The 21,773-nt window shown below is 45.7% G+C and overlaps 1 protein-coding gene across 2 annotated transcripts in view; it reads left to right on the forward strand.

Annotated features, from left to right (window-relative positions):
• The first annotated feature begins 2,276 nt into the window (after positions 1–2,276).
• Positions 2,277–21,773, forward strand: part of MTHFD1L (methylenetetrahydrofolate dehydrogenase (NADP+ dependent) 1 like) — a 149,699-nt gene continuing 130,202 nt past the window's right edge. Inside the window, exons 1-8 of one of the 2 annotated variants that reach the window (XM_081140670.1) lie at positions 2,277–2,501; positions 2,635–2,714; positions 7,907–7,991; positions 9,061–9,111; positions 9,201–9,254; positions 12,783–12,907; positions 13,375–13,475; positions 14,466–14,602. In XM_081140670.1, the coding sequence (XP_080996796.1) occupies positions 9,079–9,111; positions 9,201–9,254; positions 12,783–12,907; positions 13,375–13,475; positions 14,466–14,602 (450 nt within the window). In that variant the 5' untranslated portion in view covers positions 2,277–2,501; positions 2,635–2,714; positions 7,907–7,991; positions 9,061–9,078. Of the gene's footprint in view, positions 2,502–2,549; positions 2,715–7,906; positions 7,992–9,060; positions 9,112–9,200; positions 9,255–12,782; positions 12,908–13,374; positions 13,476–14,465; positions 14,603–21,773 lie in introns of those variants that run through there. The other variant, XM_081140669.1, reaches the window with a different exon arrangement.

Raw genomic sequence — 21,773 nt, forward strand, 5'->3', positions numbered from 1 at the left:
TCATGTCCATGGGCAAAGTCCACTTTATGTCTCCATGAAAAACAACAAAGCTTGGTTTTCCTGACAAGGGTTAACTCACAGCAGACAAGTTAAATTCTATAGACCAGTTAAATCAGATGCTGAAAGTGTGTGGCCCAGAAGCTGAATCCAGCTTGCAGTTTTAAAAAGGTTAACAATAAAAATCCAAATGTCCAGTTTCTTTCGAAGAAAAGTTAGATCTGGACTGTTTGGGCCTGGACTCTGGTGAGGCGACTCTGTGAGATCTGAGGAAAGAATCTAATGGTGAAAAATCATCCTGAAAGGTGATGACTTCCCTTAACCTTGGGGGAGACTGTTCCTTTGTTCCCCATCATAGACTTTGTTGGCAAATTTAAAGCTACCATGAAGCACTTGAATGGAAATATTTTAGATAGCAAGTAAAAGTTCTCCTCTTAATGTAAAATAAACATATGTGATAGAAAGTCTGCAGAACCTGTTGCTTCTTGGGGGGGAAATTTTATACCTGGTCCATTTCACTAGTTTATATTATCTGCCGGGACTCTGTAAGACTCCCGTTTGTGAGATTAAACGTTCTCTGCTCTTTTCTCTAATATGAACTCACCCAAGGCTCAAACAGACATGTATACTCTATCTCCTAAAACACCATCTCTCCTTAGACTTCCCTCCCAAGTGCACAGAGAATTTTCCCATAGGACCTCTCAACCTGAGTTGTCATTTCCCGGTCTAGTATTCCTTTAGTCCTCTGAAGCTCCGTCTCCAGCATGTACTTTTCTTGGCTGATGACCATAGCTTCCTAACTGGTTGTCTACCACTGTCTTCCCCACTTCCTGACTTGCTCACCTCTACCCTCCCAATCTTAGCCAGCAAAACATTCGTAAACACAAGCAGAATCAAATTCTCTACCAAGCCCTCCTATATCTGCCTCCGCCTTTACAGGAGCTGTTCCCTTTGCCTACCTGGTCCTTCCCCTACCATCAAGGAGGAAACCGGTGCGCTCCTCCACACTCAGCTCAAAAATTACTGTCAGGAACTGTGCAGGGTCTGGGACTCTACTCAGCTTGCAAGCTAAGAAGTTAGCCTGTGCTGGCAGAAGACATGAGATTCCTAGGTCAGAGATAAAGGACCTTATGACTCCCAACACAGCAGGGGGCATGAGCTTCACACTCCTGTCGGTTCTCCTTGTTCTCCAGGCCCTCGGGGTGGGTGAGGGGTCCCACAGAGCAGCTCAGGTACATACTGCACACACTCAGGGTTTCACAGCTAAGGAATCTTGAACTTTAGGGATCCCCAGTTTTAAAGGGCTACTAGCAAACCTGTTAAATGAATGGTCTCCAATTTATAATGAGACAAATAAGTCTCCAGGGGTTTTGTGACTTGCTCAAGATCATCACGGCAGTAGGTGAATGGGCCATTCAAATCTCCTTTCCCATATTTACATGCTTATACAGGCATTACTTCTGTGGGTGTTTCCACCTGTGTAAAATGGTGTTAACACCTACCTCACAGGGTTGTGGAAAGGTGAGCTATTCCTATGCCCCAAAAAAGTCACTGGGTGTCAGGTGTGGCAATCATTCTACAATGAAAAGTACAGACAATATAGTATGAGAGTAAGAACATGATCCTTGAAGTAAGGCACACTCAGCTCTGCAAAAAAAAAACACACAACAACTGACCTCTCTGGACCCACTTCCTGAGGTTGAAAACCGGGACAACACTCATTACATTTTTTAGGACTAAATGAAGATGTCTCTCCAGCACCTAGTATAGTTCTTAGCTGATGGAAAACCAGCGTTTATCATTCGAACTAGTTTCATTCCCACTTTACTTGGGAATTGTAATCCTGGTAAGATTATGAACAAAGTATCATTTTGAGGCAGCTAATGCTCGCAGAGGTTAGGTAACTTGCCTAAGGCCTACAAAGTCGGCACTGGAACTCCGAGGCCCACGCTCTTTACTATTTAGGGCACCTCAGGCCTAATAAATCCAAGCCCTGGTATCCAAGCCTGATCCAAGCGCCCTGCTAGGAAGCAAACTGCCACCTGAGGGCACGGCGGCCTCGTGATGCATCCCAAGCAGAGGGAGGATGTCCTTGCTCAGGGCAGGTCCTGAGCCCCACCCTGACTTGTGTTGCTAGACACATTCCAAGTAGTGATGAAAGTGCCAGGAATCCTGCCCTTGGCCGCCCGGCACCTCCAACCTGCAGCCCGTCGTCCGGCAGGCCCCCCCCCCACCCTCAGCGCTTCTAGGTGCAGTGCCCCCTAGGGGCCCCTGCTCGCCTAAGGAGGAAGAGCGAGGTCCTTCCTGCCACCGGCCGGTTACCGGCCGACCCGGGACTCCCCCCTGGTGCCCGCCCCGCCACCCTCGGGAGGAACTTGCCGCCGCCACGCCTCCGTGCTCTTCAGCCGCATCTCCCGGTGGCGGGAGGACCTAACGTCCTTGGCGCCCGCCGCCCGCCGCGCCTCCCGCGCCATGAGCGCGCGCCTGCCGCTCTTCCTGCGCCAGCTCCGCTGCCCGCCGCTGCCCGCGGGGCCTCCGCCGCTGCCCGCGGGGCCTCCGCACCGCCCCCGGGGGCCCCGTCGCGCCAGCAGCGGCGGCGGCGGCGGGTGTGGCGGCGGCGAGGGCCTGCTCGGGCAGCGGCGGCGGCAGACCGCCCAGGCCGGCTGCAGCCACGGCCCGGGCAGCCCGGCGCCCCCGGCGTGGAACCTGATCGTCAGGTGAGTGTCCGGCGCTCGGCGCCCACGTCGCCGGCGGCCGGGGGCCCGGCGGGCAGGGCGGCGGGAGCGCTCAGGCTCGGCGCGGTCCCGGGGGGTCTCCAGCGGGGTCTGCAGGACGCGGGGCCCCGAGTGCTTGGTGCCTGTTTACTAGGGGCGCCGGCCGGGCGGGGGGCGCGGGCACCTGGAGGGCGTGGCGGGCGCGCGAGGACATCGGGGGCGTCCGGGCGCCGGGGGACCGGGCGGGCGGGGGCATCCCCGGCGGGCTCGGTCCCCGGCAGGCACTGCGCGGGGCGGACCGCACGCCTCCCGGCACGTGCGCCCGGGCTGCCGGCGCTGATGCAACCGCGCGGGGCAGGAAAGGGCGGTGCGGCCGGGGGCGGGGGCGGGGGCGCCGGCCCCAGAGCGGGATCGGGGCTCCGAGCGGCGGCCCGGCCGGGGCGGGGGCTCACTGTGGGGTGAAGCTGGCCCTCTCCCGAAACGTCGCCGCCCCCCGCGAGCGCGCGCGCCTGGAGTTACATCATCATTTTCTGGGCGAGTTGAGGCGGAGCCGGCTCCACCCTGCCGTGAGGAGCGGCGCTGACGCGTTCCCTGCACCGCTGCGCGGCGGCGAGGAATCCCCTGCGCGGCTGCGTCTCGGGCGCTCCCTCCGGACCGGAGGGGAGCGGGGCGAGCCGGGGCCCGCCAGAGACGCCACGTGCGCCAGCGCCCCCGCTCCGTAACCCGCCCCCCGACTCCCCATCCCCCCACACCCCCTCCCGCGCGCCCTGGGCCCTCGGGGCACGCCCGGGAGAGGGAGGAGCCAGCCCGGCCCGCCCGCGCGGTGCGCCCTCCGGGTGGAGGCGGCGGGGACGCGCGGCTCCGAGCCGCCGGGGCCCTGGCTGCGCGTCGCGGGGCCGGCTGGGCCACCTGCGTCCGTTCACTTCCCCTTCCTTTTCCCTCTGTCCTTCCTTCTGAAAGCAAGTGTCCACCGCTCACCCCTGTTCCCAGGGCTCTTCGCCATGTGAAGGACTCTCAGGGGCCCTTTAACTTACCAGGTCGTCTTCAGAACGTTGTCCTTACTTTCGGTCGCTTCAGGCTCTTATATTTTAACTGCTGCACAGCTGAGCTCACCTTAGGGGGTGGGATGAAACCACCGTCCTGTCACCCGGTTTTGTTTTCTGGGAGCTCTCAGCACTGTTTGAAACTTGCTGGTTCATTGTCAGCCTCCGCCTGCGGTGCGAGCTCGGTGGCGTGGGTGGGGGGCCCTGTCCTCCTGTTCACCTGCTGGATCCTCCTGGCGAGCGCCGGGTGTAGGCCGGGCGCTCACGGCGTGGCTGGTGAACGAGTGGCTGCAAACTTGGGGTCATTTGTGGCTTTTATTCGTGCCTGCTTTCACTGAAAGCCGTCACTGACTTAGAGGCCAGTGGAGGGGCCAGCAGGGCCCTGGGCAGCACCCCGCCGCCCTGGACGGCCGGCCTCCGGCCTTACTACAGTGGGAGAAATGAGCGTCTGCGGGAAAGGGTTAGGGGAAGGGCTGCAAGAGAACGGGAACAGACGCCCAGCCTGGGAACTGCCAGGACGAGGCCTCGGCGGATGCTGGCTGTTATTTTTATTTGTATAGCAATAAGCCAGGGTTTGGCAGACTAGGTAGCAAAGATTTTTAGGTTCTGCAGGCCAGGAGGCAATATAGAAGATATTATGTAGGTACTTTTATATGAGGAAAAAAACACATCTTCACAATTTTTTGTTGGTGAAATTTTAAAATTTTATTTATGGACACTGTCGTTTGAATTTCACATAATATTCACGTGCCCCAAAATGTTGCTATTTCGAAGTTCTTAAAAACCATTTAAAATGGAGAAGCCATTCTTAGCTGGTGGACTGTAGGTTGCCAGCCTCCCTTCTAAACTTGAAGAAAAAAGTGTTGTGCAGTGAATTACTGCTTCACAGGATTATGGTTAAGAGACAGGTGCCTTGCTTTGCAGCATCACTTCACCACCTGATAGCTGTGAGAGTCTGGGCAAGCTGTTTGATCTCAGTTCTTCCTGTACAAAATTGAAACCAGAATATCACCTGCTTTATAAGGTCGTTATGGATATTACTATACTCTAGTGATTCTATAAAGCACATTTTTTTAATCTCCAAAACTGGTATTTATCTTTCAGTTGATTGTGTATTTTAATCCTCGTTGGCCAGGTGTCACGGCGTATTTGTCCTTGCCTGTACCTGTGGGAACTTGGCCATAGCTGTGCACACCGCTGTACCTTTGTGATTTATATGCATCATCTAACAAACCTTTTCTCCAAGAGATCCCCCCCCCCCACGGACTTGGAGGAAAAGGGGAGGTGGGCCTATCTTAGAAGTCCCTGGAATAGACATCCAGGAAGCTGTGCGTGTTAGTTCTTGATTTCTTTCACAGACACGTATCGGAAAATTTAAAGCAGCAGCTCCCTCAAAAGCATAGCGACCTGTCATTGGTCTGAGAACTGGCACACTATCCCCACAGTTTCCATCAACAAATCGTGGAAGGGCCATTTTAGGAAATAATGTGGTTTCTGGTTCTTGTCTGACAACTTTGCACTGACATCTGGCAGAATCGAGAAAGCTCCAACATCAGAACATGCAGACTGGGTGTTGGGAACTCAACAAAAGCCCTGGGACAAAAATGATGTCCTTCCAGAAATGTTTTATCACCAACACCCTGGATAGCACCCAGGGTGCTAACGTCAAGGATTCTGAGTAAAAAAGTCACTCAGGAAAGTTATTCTGAGCGTGAAGAAGTTTTAGGAATATCTCAGTGGTTTTTCTGTATGTTTTCCTTTCCATGTAGTATATGAGTGGTTTATAACAACAACAAAAAATCTGTCTAAATAAGTCTAAAAAATGCTTTTAATACTTACAGAATAAACACTATGTTAAGACTGTAACATAGTTTAATTGGCAACATTTTTTCTTTCTTAGTGGTTTATTAAGCAATGGTATGTCCTTCATTGGATGTAATATATAGTAAAGAAGATGAAAGCTGCCAGATCAGATCTGTGCATAAAGAAGGAAACAGGCTAGGCTGCTTTAACAAAATAACTGTGGACTTGATCACCCACAGGGAAGCAGTCAAGGGAAGGTAGGACGACCCTATGATACCTCCTCACTGCTCTGGGTCTCCCATCTAGAAAGTGGGAAGGGTGGCCAGGTTGCTGGTATACCTTTGTTTGTTAGCTGCACAGTCCTCCTCTCCTTCTGGCCAGTGCTCAAGTGTTGGCCAGAGCTTAATCACATGACCCCACCAAAGTGTGGACAAGACTGGGAAAAGTGCTCTTTGGTTGGGTAGCCATATGGAGCTAAAACTCAGATTTTGTTATTTAAAAAGAAGAAAATGCATGGAAGTATTCATAGGAAGCACCCAGTAATGTAAGCCATCATTAGCAGCTTTATCATTACTACTATTAACTATTATATAGAATATTATATAGAATATCCACTCATTGCCTGTGTAGTGCTCCCTGGTACTCCCAGTCGGCACTATTTCTTGAAATACTGATGGCTGTTTTTGGAAGAGACTATTTGGGAAATCTTTACTATATTTATTCACAGGTACTTCTTTTTACTTTGAAAAAGTTGAAATACAAAATGTTATTAATGAATAGGCTCAGCATTCAGGGATGCACTTAAATTGGTATTTTAATAACATTATCAGCTACCACCTCCCAGACTCTGGCATGGCCACAGTTAGCTGCAAGGGAGGCTGGAAATGTGGTCATTATTTTGGCAGCCTTGTGCCCAGCTAACACATTACAGATGGCTCCCAACTTAATAGTGCCTTCCAAAACTGGGAAGAAATAAGGACCTCACTTGGCCCAAATTGGCAGTCATGGAGGCAGGGAAACAGTGCAGCACATGGCCCTCAAATCACATGACTGGACAGATTTTTAGTGCTCATAAGGTGATTTGTAAATTTTCAGTCTCATTTATTCAAAACAATAGTTATTTCACTGGGAATTAAGTTGCTTTATCCCAAGTGTCTAAAAACAAAACAAAAATCTTGACCAAGTTGACACAGAAAGGCTCATCTTGGTTGAGTTTTGAAGCTCTTAAAGGTTTTCTGAGCACCCCTTTTTCCTAGTCCATCTATTAGAGAGCAGTATCTTCCAGAGAGCAGTACCTTCCAGTGATGTTCATCAACTTCCTCTCTGAAAACTTGGAGGAGCTGACTCACGTCTCTTTGTTCTTGGCGATTTAGTTCTCATGATATCTGATTGGAACTTCAGCTTGAGTTTTTTTAAAGCTGTCATATATGTGCAAGAACATGCCAGAGACAGAAAACAAAATTTAAAGATGGTTAAACACCAAAGTGTGGGCACTGCTTTGGCTGGGGGGGGGGGGGGCCAACTTCATATGCAAGTGAGGAACATTCCCTAGGGATGGTGGTGAAGGCAGTCTCTGAAATTGCTCATTCCAGAAGGCTGCAGAAAGAGACTTGCACCACCTCATCTAGGTCTGTGCTGCTCAGGGCTGGCACTCCGGTGGTGCTATGGTGCAGGTGGCCCTCCTGGGCCTTTTAGGAGGTCCACATGCATTGTGCACAGGCCCAGAGGAGTGAGATGCTCTCTCCCACATTGTATGTGGGAAACGTATTTATACGTTTTACGTTGACTGGTAGTAGAGCACGGGATAAAAACTACCCGCAAACAATGTGTTTACTGTATCAAATTCTAAGGTATTTGTTTCTGCAGCATTTCCTTTCCATTCCTTCTTTAAATTCTGGGACCTGGAATGTGTCTTGACCCACCATTTCTCCAACAGCAAGCCATCTCCCCAACCCTGTCTTCACTACCCTGCCTCTACCAACATTTGCTTTCCCCCTGGACCCCAACGTCTTTTTGTGGAGGGTGAAGGGACTATGGTGCAGGAAGGGGATTTTTTGCACAAAGAAACTCAAACTTTTCATTACAGTAAACTCGGAAAATATAAGGGAAAAATTCACCCCTAGATTACTGTTAACATCTAGTTTGTTTACCTCTGCTCATTTTCATAATTAGCGTGTCATGATGTCACTGTTCTCCTGCCCTTCCCACCACATTTCCACACCTGAAGAGCATTCTTATGTGGTCTAGTTATTTTCTCTTACAGTAAAGAACACTCTAAGGAAATTGCTGTATCCATCCTGTCTAGTCACTAACAAAGACATGGTATGTTGTTTTTCTTTCTCAATGTAGAGAAGTCATTCAGAATTCAAAAGAAGTTCTGCGATTATTGCAAGAAAAAAACCCTGCCTTTAAGCCGGTTCTTGCCATTATTCAGGTAAGCTGAGAGTGGTGGCCCTGTCCTGCTACTTTAGAATGCCTTTCGATTTTGAAGATAATTGTATACAAAAGATCAGCTGCATTTCTTGTCACAGAAGTGCCATTTGAGCTTAATGATGGGAAGAGAAGGCTCAGCTGAAACTGCTCTTATTTCCCTTCCTTTGGTCATTTTGCTTCCATGGGGCTCCAGGTTAGGTACTGCTCTGCTTGAGCAACTCTCTGTCTTTCTCTTTGGTGCGGGTAGCTTCCAGAGGTCAGGAGGCAGGTGCTCACATAGGTTCCATTACACAGGATTCATTGTGGCCCACTCATAAATGTTTATCACGTGTGATTCGAAGATGATAGGGGAAAAAAGTTCCCCTTTGTTTCCGTGGAAGACAGATGGCTTGCTGAGACACGGTATCGGGTAATCTTACTACTAAGTCTTTGAAAGCCTGCCATAAGTACAAAGGGCCAAAAGTCATTGCATGTCAGAAGTACTTCCACATTCCATGTGCATTCTATGTGCCTTGGGCCCCTTTGTGTCCAAGTGCAGTTGGCACTGTTTGCCATCCTGTTGGCACACCCATGTGATGACAGGTGCAGGGAAATAATGAGCTGAGCCAAGCCTGTAAACCAACACAGCACTGCAGTTGGACTGCTACTGTCCTTTTTGGCATGCACTTTATATGTCAAAATAGCAGTGTCGAGTTCCATCAGCGCTGTCATTTTCGAGATGAGAGCTATGCTCAGATCACTCGCATTCCTTGCGGTCTGTCTCTACGTGGCCCACAGAGATAGGTCCCTAAGAAGAGTAGAAAGTAAAGTGGGTCGGGAGCCTGGGCCTCCTGGGACGACTCTGCTTTCCACCTCCCGGCAGGTCATCTAACCCGTCTTCGGTGTCCTTGTTTAGAAAGGGATGCCTGAGAAACGGTTACGTTAATAGCAGCCATCAGTCTCCTTTTATGAGCAATAAGGTTCTCTCTGCGCAAGTTCCTTGTCATCTTTGTAGTCGGATCGCTAGAATCACCAGATCAGGCTCTTGTTCTGTGCCTTTTCACAATGTTTCTCTGTTCCCCTCTCCTAAGGCAAGTGATGACAACTTGATGCAGGAAGTCAACCAGAATTTGGCAGAGGAGGTAAGAACTGTTGCTTTTCAAAAGTTCACAATGATTTTCTTGATGGTACACGCACGCAGTAACAAAATAACCTCATGTTGCCGTTTCAGGCCGGCCTGAACATCGCTCACATTTGCCTTCCTCCGGAGAGCGGCGAGGACGAGGTAATTGCAGCGCTGCCCTTGAGCCCGCGCGTCCTCCCCGCCTCAGACCTGGGAGACCCGTCGGCCTCTTAGTTGTGATCGGAACAGACGGAGCCTTTCCCTGTGGCTGGGCTTACGGGGGGGAAGGGCGCGCTCTCCCCTTCGGCGTAAATGCCCCATGATCTTGTCCCTTACTGCACATTTCCGTGGAGGACACGGGCTAGTGTGAGGAGACTGCGATTACGTTTCTTCAGGGTAGCCGCAGGGTCATCCGGTAGGAATCATCTGAAGGCTAGTTCTGGGTTTGCTCTGTCCTGACAAGTCTTTGCCCGTGAGCCATCCCTTTGGCTTCCCTGGAACAGGATGAGGTCATCGTCAGGGTCCCCTCCAGGCTGACATTCTGTGAGTGCCGCTGCGGCAGCTGGTGAGAACCCCCAGAGCATCCTTCCGCTGCTGCTGCGTGTGACTTAGTGGGTCCTGCCAGCGCCGCGCGACAGCCTTCGCACGTGTCCTCCGGCGCCTGGCAGGAGCGCCCGCCCCATAAGTCGCCGTGCGGAAACTGGGCTCCGGCCGTGGGTTCCGGACCCTTCCCTGGCAGCTTTCCTTCCTGCCGTGGTAATTGTGGGCAGTCGAGATTTAGTGACTGCCAGTGACAGTAAGCCGCAAACAGCTGAGTCTGAAATAACGCAGAAGCTCATTTTTCTTGTACATGAATGGAGTTGAGAGGCAGGCAGGCAGGCCCGGGCTGGTGCGCTGGCATCGCGAACTCGCTGCGCACTCGCTCCTTCGGTCCTGCTGCTCCGCCATCTTAGTGGTGCTACGTCATACGTCACCGCCAAGATGGCGGACTCGGCGCCAACGTCACTTCCGCGTTCCAGCCGCGTCCGATAAAAAGGAAATCCGGACGCAGGAAGGGGAGACGGCATCAGAGAGAGCGGCATAATGCGCGGAAAAGGTGGTCACAATAGGGGCGGCTCTCTGGCGGTAAGACGCGAACGCCTCTGAGAATGAGCGAAAGGGGTTTTCTTTCTTATTTTTTAGCCACAGTTTATACTGAATACTGTTCCGCACCAGTTTCAGATGTACAGCAAGACTGACAGGCGCGCGCTCCGGCGAGGGACGGTGTGCCCCCCCCGCCCCAGGCACCCACTGGCCCGAACCCCATTATCTTGGCGTTACTGACTCTCTTTTCCACGCTGCGGTCCGCGTCTCTGCGGCTATTCTGCAACTACCAGGTGTCCAGAATTTATAAAGAACCCAGACAACGTAACCCCAGGAGAACAAACAACCTAGTGGAAAGGCGGGCAGAACGCCTGAGTGGACACTTCCCCGAGGACGTACAGGTGGCCCGCGGACGTGAGGGAATTGCTCAGCGTCGCTAACCAGCGCAGACAGGAACCGGGGTTTTCTTTTCTAGGGAAGGGCAGAGGAGCCTAGAAAGTGGGAGAAAGTGGGGTGAAAGGGCGGCTTGGTGAGAGACCGGAGAATGTTCTACCCGAGTCCGGCCTGCTCTCAGAAGGGGCTGTCTGCTAACCCAGGGCAGGCCAACGGGTAGGAACCTGGGGGGGGGGGGGGGGAGAAGCTTGCCCGGAGTCTGACCAGCAGGCGTTTGGTTCTGATGGATCAGTGCGGACGAATAGTTAAGATAATTAGAGTCAAAATATGGCGATTTGTAGGGTCTGTGTCTGGCCTTGTCCTAGGCAGATAAGGGAATATCAGTGAGAATTTATTCTTTGCAGTACACAGAGGGTGGGGTGATTTCTTAACCGTCCCTGTTTTCCAGGATCATAGGACTCGGTTCAACAAGATCTTACTTATCGCCAGCAAGTTAAAGGAAGGCGAAAGACAGGCCCCCTACCTCTTCCCTTCAAGGACCTTTCCCGAAAGTCACCCTTCTGCTTTCATTCCCTTGGCCTGAACCTAATTGTTTGGCCACATGCAGGGGAGATTGGGAAATGCAGTCTTTACACCAGGTGGCCTTAAATCATTTATTATCACACCTAAAAATCAAGAGTTTTCTAAGTAAGAAAGGAAACCGGGTATTGGGCAGATAGTTTCTGCCACACTTGTCATTGTATTATTACAAATATTGATATCTCTTGAACCAGTATTAACAAAATGCAGAGAAATACATTGTCCATTTGTAGAAAGATACCCACTGTCTGCAGTAGAATCTGCATTTCTTTAGGTGGTTTTACCACTGGTGTTGATAGCCCTTGACTTTTATTTTTTTTCCCTTGACTTATTTTTTGACAAGGAGTCATTTATACCCTATTTTTCTTTGAAATTCTGATAATTTGTGTGGTGGTGGTATTATGTTGGAAAAGAGTAAGGATCTTAATTTATTAAGATTTTGTTGTTGCTTCTATCACATCCTAGTTACAGGTAACCATAGTGCCCTCGCTTCATTCTGGACTCTGCTTAGATGTTACCCCCTCTGACAAGTCCCCACCTGACATCACTGTATTAGCCCTTTATCCTGCTTAACATGCTTTGTTTTTCTTACATTATTTACCGCTTCTAAAGATTATAGTATTATTATTGGTCTCATCTTCTCCACTGTAAGCTCTGTGAAGGCAGGAATTTTGTTTACAGCTCTATTTCCTTTACTTAGAACTGGTCAAAGTAGGTGCTCAAAACACTCATCAGATGTTGAATAAATGAGTGAATTAGAAAATTTCTTTCTGAATTTTATATATCAAATAACTTTTTCTTCTCTTACCATAGTGAATTCTGCTAGACAGTGAAACAAACATGGTAAACCACTTCCTAGTAAGACCCGTATCCATGGGCTAGCATCTCTTACTTATGGACAGTGTATGAAGTGAAATGAATCATTTCTCTCCTGGCATAAAGTAAAGATAATGGAGAGTACAGAGTATTGCTTAGTCATACCTAGCCATTCATTAGCTAGCACATGAGCGTCCCAAACTGTACTGTAGTCTTTTTCATAAACACTGAATTATTTTAGTGTTTCCTGTAGAAAAGGAGATATCTATGCTTAGAGTTTATTTATCATAAGCCTTTGGAAATGCTTTCTATGTGCTGTTCAGGTCCAGAGAACATGAGAGCCTGAGTGACGACTTCTTGGATGTCATGAGTAGTAAGCTTTTGTTGAACACACTGTGTTTGAAACACAGGCTTGGCTGGGCCAGGTGGAATGCTTGATCCATGCTTCCTGGCCTCCCTGGAAGTTGGCAGTCTGCTTGGCTCACATGTGATTGTTGACAGCAAGTTGTCTTTGCCTATCTAAACTTTGCTAACTGTTGAGCTTTGGTTTTGTTCTATTCCCTTCTGTTTTGGCTGAGAGCAGAGTGATAAGAACGACTGAGAAGCCACTAAAAAATGTAGTCAGGCTTTTTCTTGAGCATTTCTAAACATAGTGAAAAGAGAAAATAGACTTCTTCATTGTGCTTTACACCAAGTCTTCAACAAGGAGTAAAAAAGAAATTATAATCGATGCATTTTTATGAATCTATTTTTTATATAAAGCTGCTTTTGTTAGGGCTAATTTTGACAAAACAGGTTTTAGTTGTTTTTCCTTTTTAGATTATAGATGAAATCTTGAAGATTAATGAAGACACGAGAGTTCATGGCCTTGCCCTTCAGATCTCTGAAAACTCATTTAGCAACAAAGTCCTCAATGCCCTGAAGCCAGAAAAAGATGTGGATGGGTAAGAAAATATGAAAGAAAACAATCAATTCTAATTGCTAACTAAATGAGTTTTTTACTGTGATTTTTATTCCACTGTTTCAACCATGTCAGTAATTAAGAAAGGAAGGAAATCACTTTAATATTTAACATCATTTAAATATCATATAGTATTTGGAGAGTTTGGGGGCCTCTGAAATTTAGTGTAAGAAAGTTATCTGTTTTAAAAAACACACTTGCCCTTTTGTAGTGCAGATTCACAACACCCGAGGTCATCCTGACTCATAGGGACCACAGCAAAGTGTCCTGAGGGGCTACTCTAAGAAACTAATGGCTTTTATTCCTCCCACTCTTGAATTTATATTTGATTTTTAATACGTATACCTACCCCAAACTGACTTGGATGTTATTGCGGATTAATCCACGTAAATTACAGATGAGTGAGTTTTGACCAGTTTTGACTGCTGGTTGCCTTATTTTTGGTTTCAGAGTAACAGACGTAAACCTGGGGAAGTTGGTGCGTGGGGATGCCCATGAATGTTTTATTTCACCTGTGGCGAGAGCTGTAATTGAACTTCTTGAAAAGTCAGGTATGATGCTCCTGCAGAAATGCTGCTGTTTTCTATTTACTGGTATTTACATTATTTTTAAATAAGATTTGTTTCTAGGATGTCAAGATTCTAATTGAAACATGGAAGTGTGATAATTCAGTGTCAGCTTTATTTATATCATTTTTTTGAGAGATGAGTGACTATGGGAGATTTTTTTTAATAAGATTAACTGTATTGCTATTTAAAAGAGAAATCAGTAAAGATAACCTGTTTTAAACAAATTCTCAACTTCTCTCATGAAAACAGTCAAAATAACCGCAATGAAAAATGTGTCAGGTTTTAACTTCTCAAATCAGTCAATATGTATACCTATAAAAGACATATTTGAGGTTTAAATGAGGAAGCTGTTAGATATAGTTTAGGGTATAAAAAGCTAGGTTGGGATTTGTCATAAGCAACATCTCTGAGGAATCAGCATTTAATTTCCCTCATTCTTCTCTTGATCTTGCATTTTTATGTCTGGGACACAGACATGAATAATTTCTTTTTCTTGGTTATTAAATTTAATGAGTAAATTATTGCTGCTGTCTTCTATATTTAAGGACTTTCTTCTAGCTGAGTTCATAAAAATTCAGCTAACTAAATTTTTCCCTACTACAGCTTGAGTAAAAAATAGGCACATGTCCCCCCCTCTCACCTTAACAAGCAACAGTCACACAAAACTTCCAAAATACGTACCAAAGTTCAGTTGGAAAATTAACTTTCAGGATAACACCTTTAGGACATTAGCCATTAAGCTCAAGTCTGAGATAGTTCACATAGACAGTGGTTTTCATCCCATAGATTATCGGGATGATGATTCTTGGTCTCTCTGCCATCAATTTGCAACGGAAGGGTCAATTATGGCTCAGTCATTGTAGGCTGGTGCTCAGAGGGCCAAGTTTCAGAAGATTATTTCTTACATTAAAGCTGTATGGTAGGAAGGCTCTGACGTTTGGATTGTAATACTGATTTCCATTTTGTGGGCAGGTGTCAGCTTAGATGGAAAGAAGATCTTGGTAGTAGGGGCCCATGGGTCTTTGGAAGCCACCCTACAATGCCTGTTCCAGAGAAAAGGGTCCATGACAATGAGCTCCCAGTGGAAAACGCCTCAGCTTCAAAGCAAGGTGAGCATCATACCTATTGGAAACAGAACCTTAAATACTTATAGTAGAAAGGAGAAGGGCTGGAAATGTATAGGCTAAATATTTAATGTAAGAAGTTAGAGAAGGAACAGCAGAGAATCTCAAAGGATGGGAACAGTAAAGAACAAAGATGAATGAAACAGAAAACTATAAATGAGAGGTTATCAACAAAGCCAGAAGTTGGTTCTTGGAAAAGCCTAGCACAGTAGACATACCATTAGCCAAAACAGATAAAAAGAACACCAGCAGCATTAGGAGTGAACAACGGTGGTTTAACATCAGAAAATCTGTTACTGTAATTCACCAACCACACCGTCAGATTGAAAACTATACTCTTACCATATAGGTGAAGAAAAATTTGATAAAATCTAGTATCCTTTATAGTATTTTTTCAGAAAACCTCTTAGACTAGGAATTTAAAGGAATTCCTTAATTCGATAAAATATCTAGAAAAAGAGCAAGTACCTCATTTAATAGTGAAATATTAAAAGCATTTTTTAAAACTAGCAAAGACAAAGGGTACCTGTTATCAGTACTCCTAATCAGCACTATATAGTAATTCCCAGATAAGCTGTTGTAGAAAGAAAGAAAATTTATAATGATTGGAAGGCAAGACATCCAACTGTTTTTAATCCTAGATACAGTTTTCTACATAAGAAGCCCAAAAGAATCTGTTAAAAACTATAACACTTAATAAGAGTTCACCTGGGTTCTTGGATATAAAATGAACTTGCAAAACCCACTTGGGCTTCTAAATAGTACACCCACAGTTAGAAAATATTTTTTAAAAATGCAATTTCTAATAATAATGAGAATATAAGGGAATAATTTAACAAAAGTTATTTCTGAACTTTTGAAAGAAATTATACAATTTTGATGAAACTCATTAAGAAGGCCAAATAAAAGCATGGATAAGAAGACTCACTATTTTCAAGACACTACTTCTCCCCAAATTAATCTATAAATTTGAGTCAAAATTCCGACCTATATTGTTTTGTAGAATTTGACGAGCTGATTCTAAAATTTATATGGAAGCACAAGGACAAAGACAATATTGAAAGAAAACTAGAGGACTTTTTAAAACTACATTCACGGCAAGACAGAGCAGAAGGATAAATTTTGTTTCACAAACACCACTTCTATAAGGTCTAAAAGCAATACTAATTAGTATATATTTTCAGGGCTACGTATATATAAAGTAAAAATATGAAGAAATGAATTGGGAAGTATGAACCAAATCAGGAAAACCATTTACAGGGACTGTAAATGGAAAGGAGACCTGAGAATCTTCACTTGTATTGCTCATGCCTTTTTTTAAATCTGGACAATGAGTGGGGTATCCAGGTTTGTTATATTATTTTTCTAAAGTTTCATGTCTTAAATAGTTAATACATTCTTTAATTTCAAAAAATTACAATGCATTTCACAAATGTCAAGCAAAGTAAAGTTAAAAACACATTAAGTACTGTAAATTAGCACATGTTCCTCATGTTGCTGCATGAGAATGTAAACAAGCAAGTTGTAGCCCTGCTGGGGGAAGGCTGACATCCCCTCTGAGACGGAGAATGTTTGAGTGGGGGGTGGATCAAACCTATTTCTTGTTTTAAGACAGCTCAGGAATTTGGTCTTGCAATTAAACTCAAACCAGTGTGTATTTTAGTGGTCACCACAAGGTGGCAGCCTATTCAAGAAAATGCGAGGTCAGTGTTTTGTCATGTAGAGCCCTGGATTTTTTATTTGAAGCGTAGTGGAGAGGAAAATAAACCTTGCCCTGAACTAACAGCTGTGGTGAAAGAGAGAAATGCCTTCATTGGCAACTGAGTGTTTTCACAGCTGTCACAGATACTTTTGCTAGTTGTCTCTGTATTGTTGAAAAACAAAGACATCTTTTAAAGTACTTTTTTATTATGGAAATAAATCACCTAACCTCTCTGGGATAAATCTCATTCTGACTTTGAGAACCATTAAGTAGCTCTGCTCTCTAGAGAATCTAGAAGTTGGGTAACATTTCTGTTTTCATAAATCCAAGAAGGTTCTCTCTAATGACTCATGTTGCACACATATTTTGTTTTCTAAGGCCCTGGTACTTACAATAGCACCACCGTGAATCTTAGAGCCTGTTAACTGTCACTCTTTTTATTACTTGACCTGTTTTTGAAGTTTATTTGGTGTCTGGTGTTTGGCCCCATCTACCTGGCCTACTTGTGTGACAGGCGCCCATCCCACCTCAAAATAAAGCCTGCATCTTCCCATTTTTCATGCTAGTATTTAGTACGTCACCAGCCACTTACCTTCCCACCCATATGTCTCCATAGCTCTGTATGACCTTTGCCTTTATTTCTGTATATTGCTGGGCCTTGTTTCAGGAGGTCAGTAGTCCCTCTGCAGTCCACAGTCAAAGGGTGGCAGTTAATGTGGTACATAGAGCCCCTGGGCACAGGTTAATGTCCTAGGGCACCCAAGTGGGGCAGGCCGTGCCCACTCTTGCCACATCCTTGGGAAAACATCACTGTTGAAAACATCAAATGTATAAATTTAACAACTGATTGGGATTTTTTGCCTTCTAATTTCATTGACCACCAGTAACAGTGCATTTTAAGATCCTTGTCCATTTAGCTTCTCAGTATCAGCAATGATGTGGTGGGGAAAGAAAAGGGCAAGCAAAGGCCTGTGGCTGTTAGGTCAAAGGGAATTACCTTTGAAAAGCTTTTCTCACGTGTTTGTTTGTACCTGGCATGGAACAAGAATCCCTGTTAGCTGTCTGGTTGGGGATTTCCAAAGCCAAGGGCATGAGGGGTTTCTGAGTTGGGGTTGCCATGTAACACTAGAGTCCTATCTACCTCCTCCTAAACTCCATATAGCCTTTCAAGTTTGGGATGACCTCCAGTTAATCGCAGCCTGCTGCAACCAGTAGGAACTGCCTTCAAAGGTTTGGGGTCAGGCACAACATGTGTGTCCTCAATGAGCAGTAGAACGTAGGCTTCGGTGACAAACAGGTCGGAGTTCAAGCCTTGGCCGTTGCTTAACTTCTGTGAATTCGTCTCCTCCTGTGTAGAATTGGGATCATGACACTCCTACCTCAATGGGCTGCTTTGAGAATTCAATAATTGTGTAAGTTTGCTCAGCACAGCCCTTGGCACCTATTAATATTCACATTAACTGCTTGACTGCTGTTAATAGTAAGTCAGGGAAGACATTGGCAAGTCTCCATATAGATGTGTAATTGATCCAGGATGTAGGAAGGCAGGTGGCTCAATCAAATCATAAGGAGATAAACCCCAACTGGACCCAGGATCCCTCATTCAAAGCCTGGTGTACGTACTTCCACTGCATGGCTGGGGGGAAGGAGAGAGTCGCTCTGTCTATGAGGTTTCCAACAGTATATGGAAGCCAAGGGAACTAAACCAAAGCCAAACTAAAAGACAGTGTCTAAGAAAGAGTGGGTGCCTAGCTTCCGCCAGGCCCAGCTCCCCCTCTGGTCCCTCTGCCTTCCCGTGATTCCTCTGTTACTCAGAAGCCACTTTATTTTACCTCGTATCTGCTGGGGATTTCTGGTTTACCAGTTATTCCTTCCAGGTCCTACAATGTTGAGGAACAGTTACATCGAGTTAGTTTAATAGAAACAGATCCTTTGTCTATCAGCCTGCCTAAATCTAAGGTTATTCTTTGGATACCAGTTATGCATAAAATCTTCATGGAGCCTGAGTGTTAGGAATTGAGGTTTGTCTTTTAGAGTTCTACAGAACACAGTAAATTTCTGTATTTGGTAGCTTTATAGTTTATGCCCATCTGAATGTATCATTGAAAACTAAGAATCAGTTTCCTGCTTTGTGTCTGAACTTTGAGATGCCTTACGCATTTATTGGGGGAGGGGGGATGTCTGGGCATTTGTCCAAATTAGCCCCAGGCTGTGGATCATCACATGTCTGTGAGCAGAGCACTGGGCTGATGCTTTTGCTGAGGGCTAAGGAATAACTAACTTCCTCCAGCCCCACCCTCAGCTTTCCCGGCCCCTGGAGTGGAGTGACCCCAGTGTGGAAACAGGGCAGAGCCATCACTCAGAGTTGTCCTAGATTTGGAGATAACCTCTTCCTCATCCTCATGAGTTGTTCACCCTGATGCCAGAAGCAATCCAAGGTGAGAGACTGTTCCACATTTAGTCCTTAGGAGGCAGAGTGGTACCTCTCCAGGGAGGAGGGTGACAGGCACCCCAGGGCTCTGTGCAGTGCCTGCTCACTCTCCTAGCTGAGAGCCGTTTCTGCATCTGTGTTAGACACAGCTGGACCACGATGCGAGCAGCCTCCAGCTGTGACGAATCACGTCAGTCCCAGCTGCGCATATGAGAAATAACCTAGAAATAAGAGAAGCGTTTTATTTTGTTTTTCTCAGAGGCTCTCATTTCTCCTCCTGAGCACAGAGACCCTCAAAACTAGAACTAACAGAAGAAAGAAAAAGTACAGGTCTTTCATATTTACAGAATCAAAGTGTGTTTTTGTGTGTTTTTTTTGAGCAAAGCTTAATTATCACAAAGTCATTCTCAGTTTAAATTCAGAGCATAGCATAGCTTATAAAAGGCTTTTAAAAGTGAATTTTAAAATTCTAAACATGAAATCTTTTCCAAGATTGGGAGGGGGCAAAAACCCTAGCTTTTAAACAACTAGATTAGTGAGTTGCATGATAATTCTTTTACATATGTATTTATAATTTTTAATGCATTTGTCTTTTAAATCCTGTAGAAAATAAAAAGTGTAGTTGTAAACCAAAAATACAGTAACAACTGGCTTTCCTGGACATCTTTTTTTCTTCATATGTCTTGGAGTCACTGTCTAGTTTCCTTTCATTTTAAGCTGCAGAAATCCCTTTCACATTTCTTATAGGGCAGATCTAGTGATAGTGCACTCCCTCAGCTTTTATTAATATGCAAATGAGTTAATTTCGTCCTCATATTTTTGAAATATATTTTTAGTGGATATAGAATTCTTGGTTGACAGATTTTTTTTTCCCCTTCCAGCACTGTAAATATGTCGTTCCACTGTCTTCTGGCCTTTAAGGTTTCTGATGAGCAGGATAATTTTTTTAACAGGAGAAGCTACACTTACACCAGTAACATATTGTAATGGCAATAATGGTGACTAACACTGATCAAGTTAGTGGTTACTGTGAACAAGGTACTATCCGTTACTTATGTTTTCTCACTGATTCCACACAGTCATCCTATTAGGCAGGACTCTTTGTTCTTCCCATGTCACAGACGAGGAAATAGGCTCAGAGAAGTAAAGAGACTCCAAATATCTACAATTTTAAAATGATGGAGGTAGCACTATAACCTATGTTTTTAGTCACTGTCCCATTTCAGCTCTTACTCCAGATAATCACATCAAGTCTAATTGTTAATCTCTAAAACTCAGAAGTACCTCACAGCTTAGATGGAGAACATCAGAGACACCAAGGCCCAAGACATTAGACTTGTGTTGAGTTCACTGCTGTTTTATGCCAACAATTAATAATCCCACAGACTCCCTTTTAAGAGAAGGGTGCTGCTCCCTCCCTGAGACCTGGGCTTGTCACCACCCCTCTGGGCTTACTCATCAGAGGGTAAGTGTCGACCTTAGTAAGAGCGGGGGGGGGGGGGGGGGGGGGCACCCTGGTCAGAGCTGCAGACACGCAGGATAGCATCATTGTTATGGGTGTGGGGGGAAATAACCCCTGACACGGGGACACCACAGATCTTGTGCCAAGCTGATACCAAGGTTACTCTGTAATGTGTGATTAGGTGACCTGAGTAGTATAGGCCCCTGTGCTCTTTGATGGGTTCTTGAATACTGTATTCAAGGAGTGCAGGTGCCTTTGGATGTCAGCTCTCATTTAGTTCACTGTTGCCTCTACCTGATCAGTGCCTTACTTATTAACACCGCCAAAGGGGATGAATAGAGCATTTGTAAAAGCTCCCAAATCAAGCCAGTTATATTTAGCAATGTTCTGAAAAGGATTTGTGAGAGAATCTGTTGAAACTAATGGGCATGTGATCATGTAAAGCCCCAGGTCTGGTAGTCTTAGATGATCTCAGATGTACATTGCACAAACAGACGGGGGGCTCTAGGCTGTTTCCTCAGAGAACAGGCTGGTTACGTCACCCCCAGTACCCCTATGTATCCTCCTGCCCCCCTTTCTATACTGTCAGTGGAACCTGGCTTCATTGTTCACCCTTCTCCATTGTTGGTGCTTTTGAAGGGTAATGAACTGGAATACCTTAATCACAAGGTTTTAAATATAATCTGTAACAATAATGCACCTTCGTTTGTGTAAAGATTTTGTTTTCATTGCCTTTTCATGTATTATCTCATTAATTTACAAAAACACTTGAAAACCAGGTGCTATGCAGGGTGCCTTGTCCCTGGTCATCAATGAAAAGGAGCAGAGCCTGGGCTGGAATCCAGATCTCATGACTCCACCCAGAGTCCTCTTCCCACCCCACCTCAATCCTCTCTGTCAAGTGCAGCGTCCTCACTTTTCAGCGGAGACAACTGAGGCCTCAAGAGTTACTCAAAGGAAGTGGAATGCAGAAATCTTGGTGTGTGATCCAAGGTTCAGGACTGAGAACATAAATGTGTCAGGAATGCAAAGCTCATTTCCAGCAGCTGCGTCCATTTGCATCAACGTGAGCATGCTGTAGACATTGAAGCGTGTGGTTAGGGGCGTAAACGTAAATTGTGAGGCGGTACGGCCTGCCTCTGTGGCGCGGGGCTCACTTAGTGTTGCTCTTGGGCATGTCCTCATCTTTGTGCTACGTGATTCTGAGTCTTTGTCATATCATATTCTCTCTCAACACACACACACACACATTGTCTGTCTTTCAGCCCGACTTTTTAATTTTATTTCCTAGAGTGTGAGGAAGGGAATTGTGTTTGACGAATCATTCAGAGTATGTCCATTACTAGACCGGAGGTTGCATTTTCTTTTTATCATCTGTCGTTACTTAGGTGAGTGTCGAGGTCACTTGAAGAGGGATTAACTATCTTTATCGTTTTAGGCACAACTGAGTATCTTTGATATTCTCTTTTCATACACTGAGCAGTAAATACACTGAATGATGATGTAAGAGTTGAACTTAAGAACGTTTAGACAAAGGAAGGTCATTTATTAGCCTTGGGGG

Source organism: Miniopterus schreibersii (assembly GCF_964146895.1).
Source record: "Miniopterus schreibersii genome assembly, chromosome: 6".
Lineage (NCBI taxonomy): Eukaryota > Metazoa > Chordata > Mammalia > Chiroptera > Miniopteridae > Miniopterus > Miniopterus schreibersii.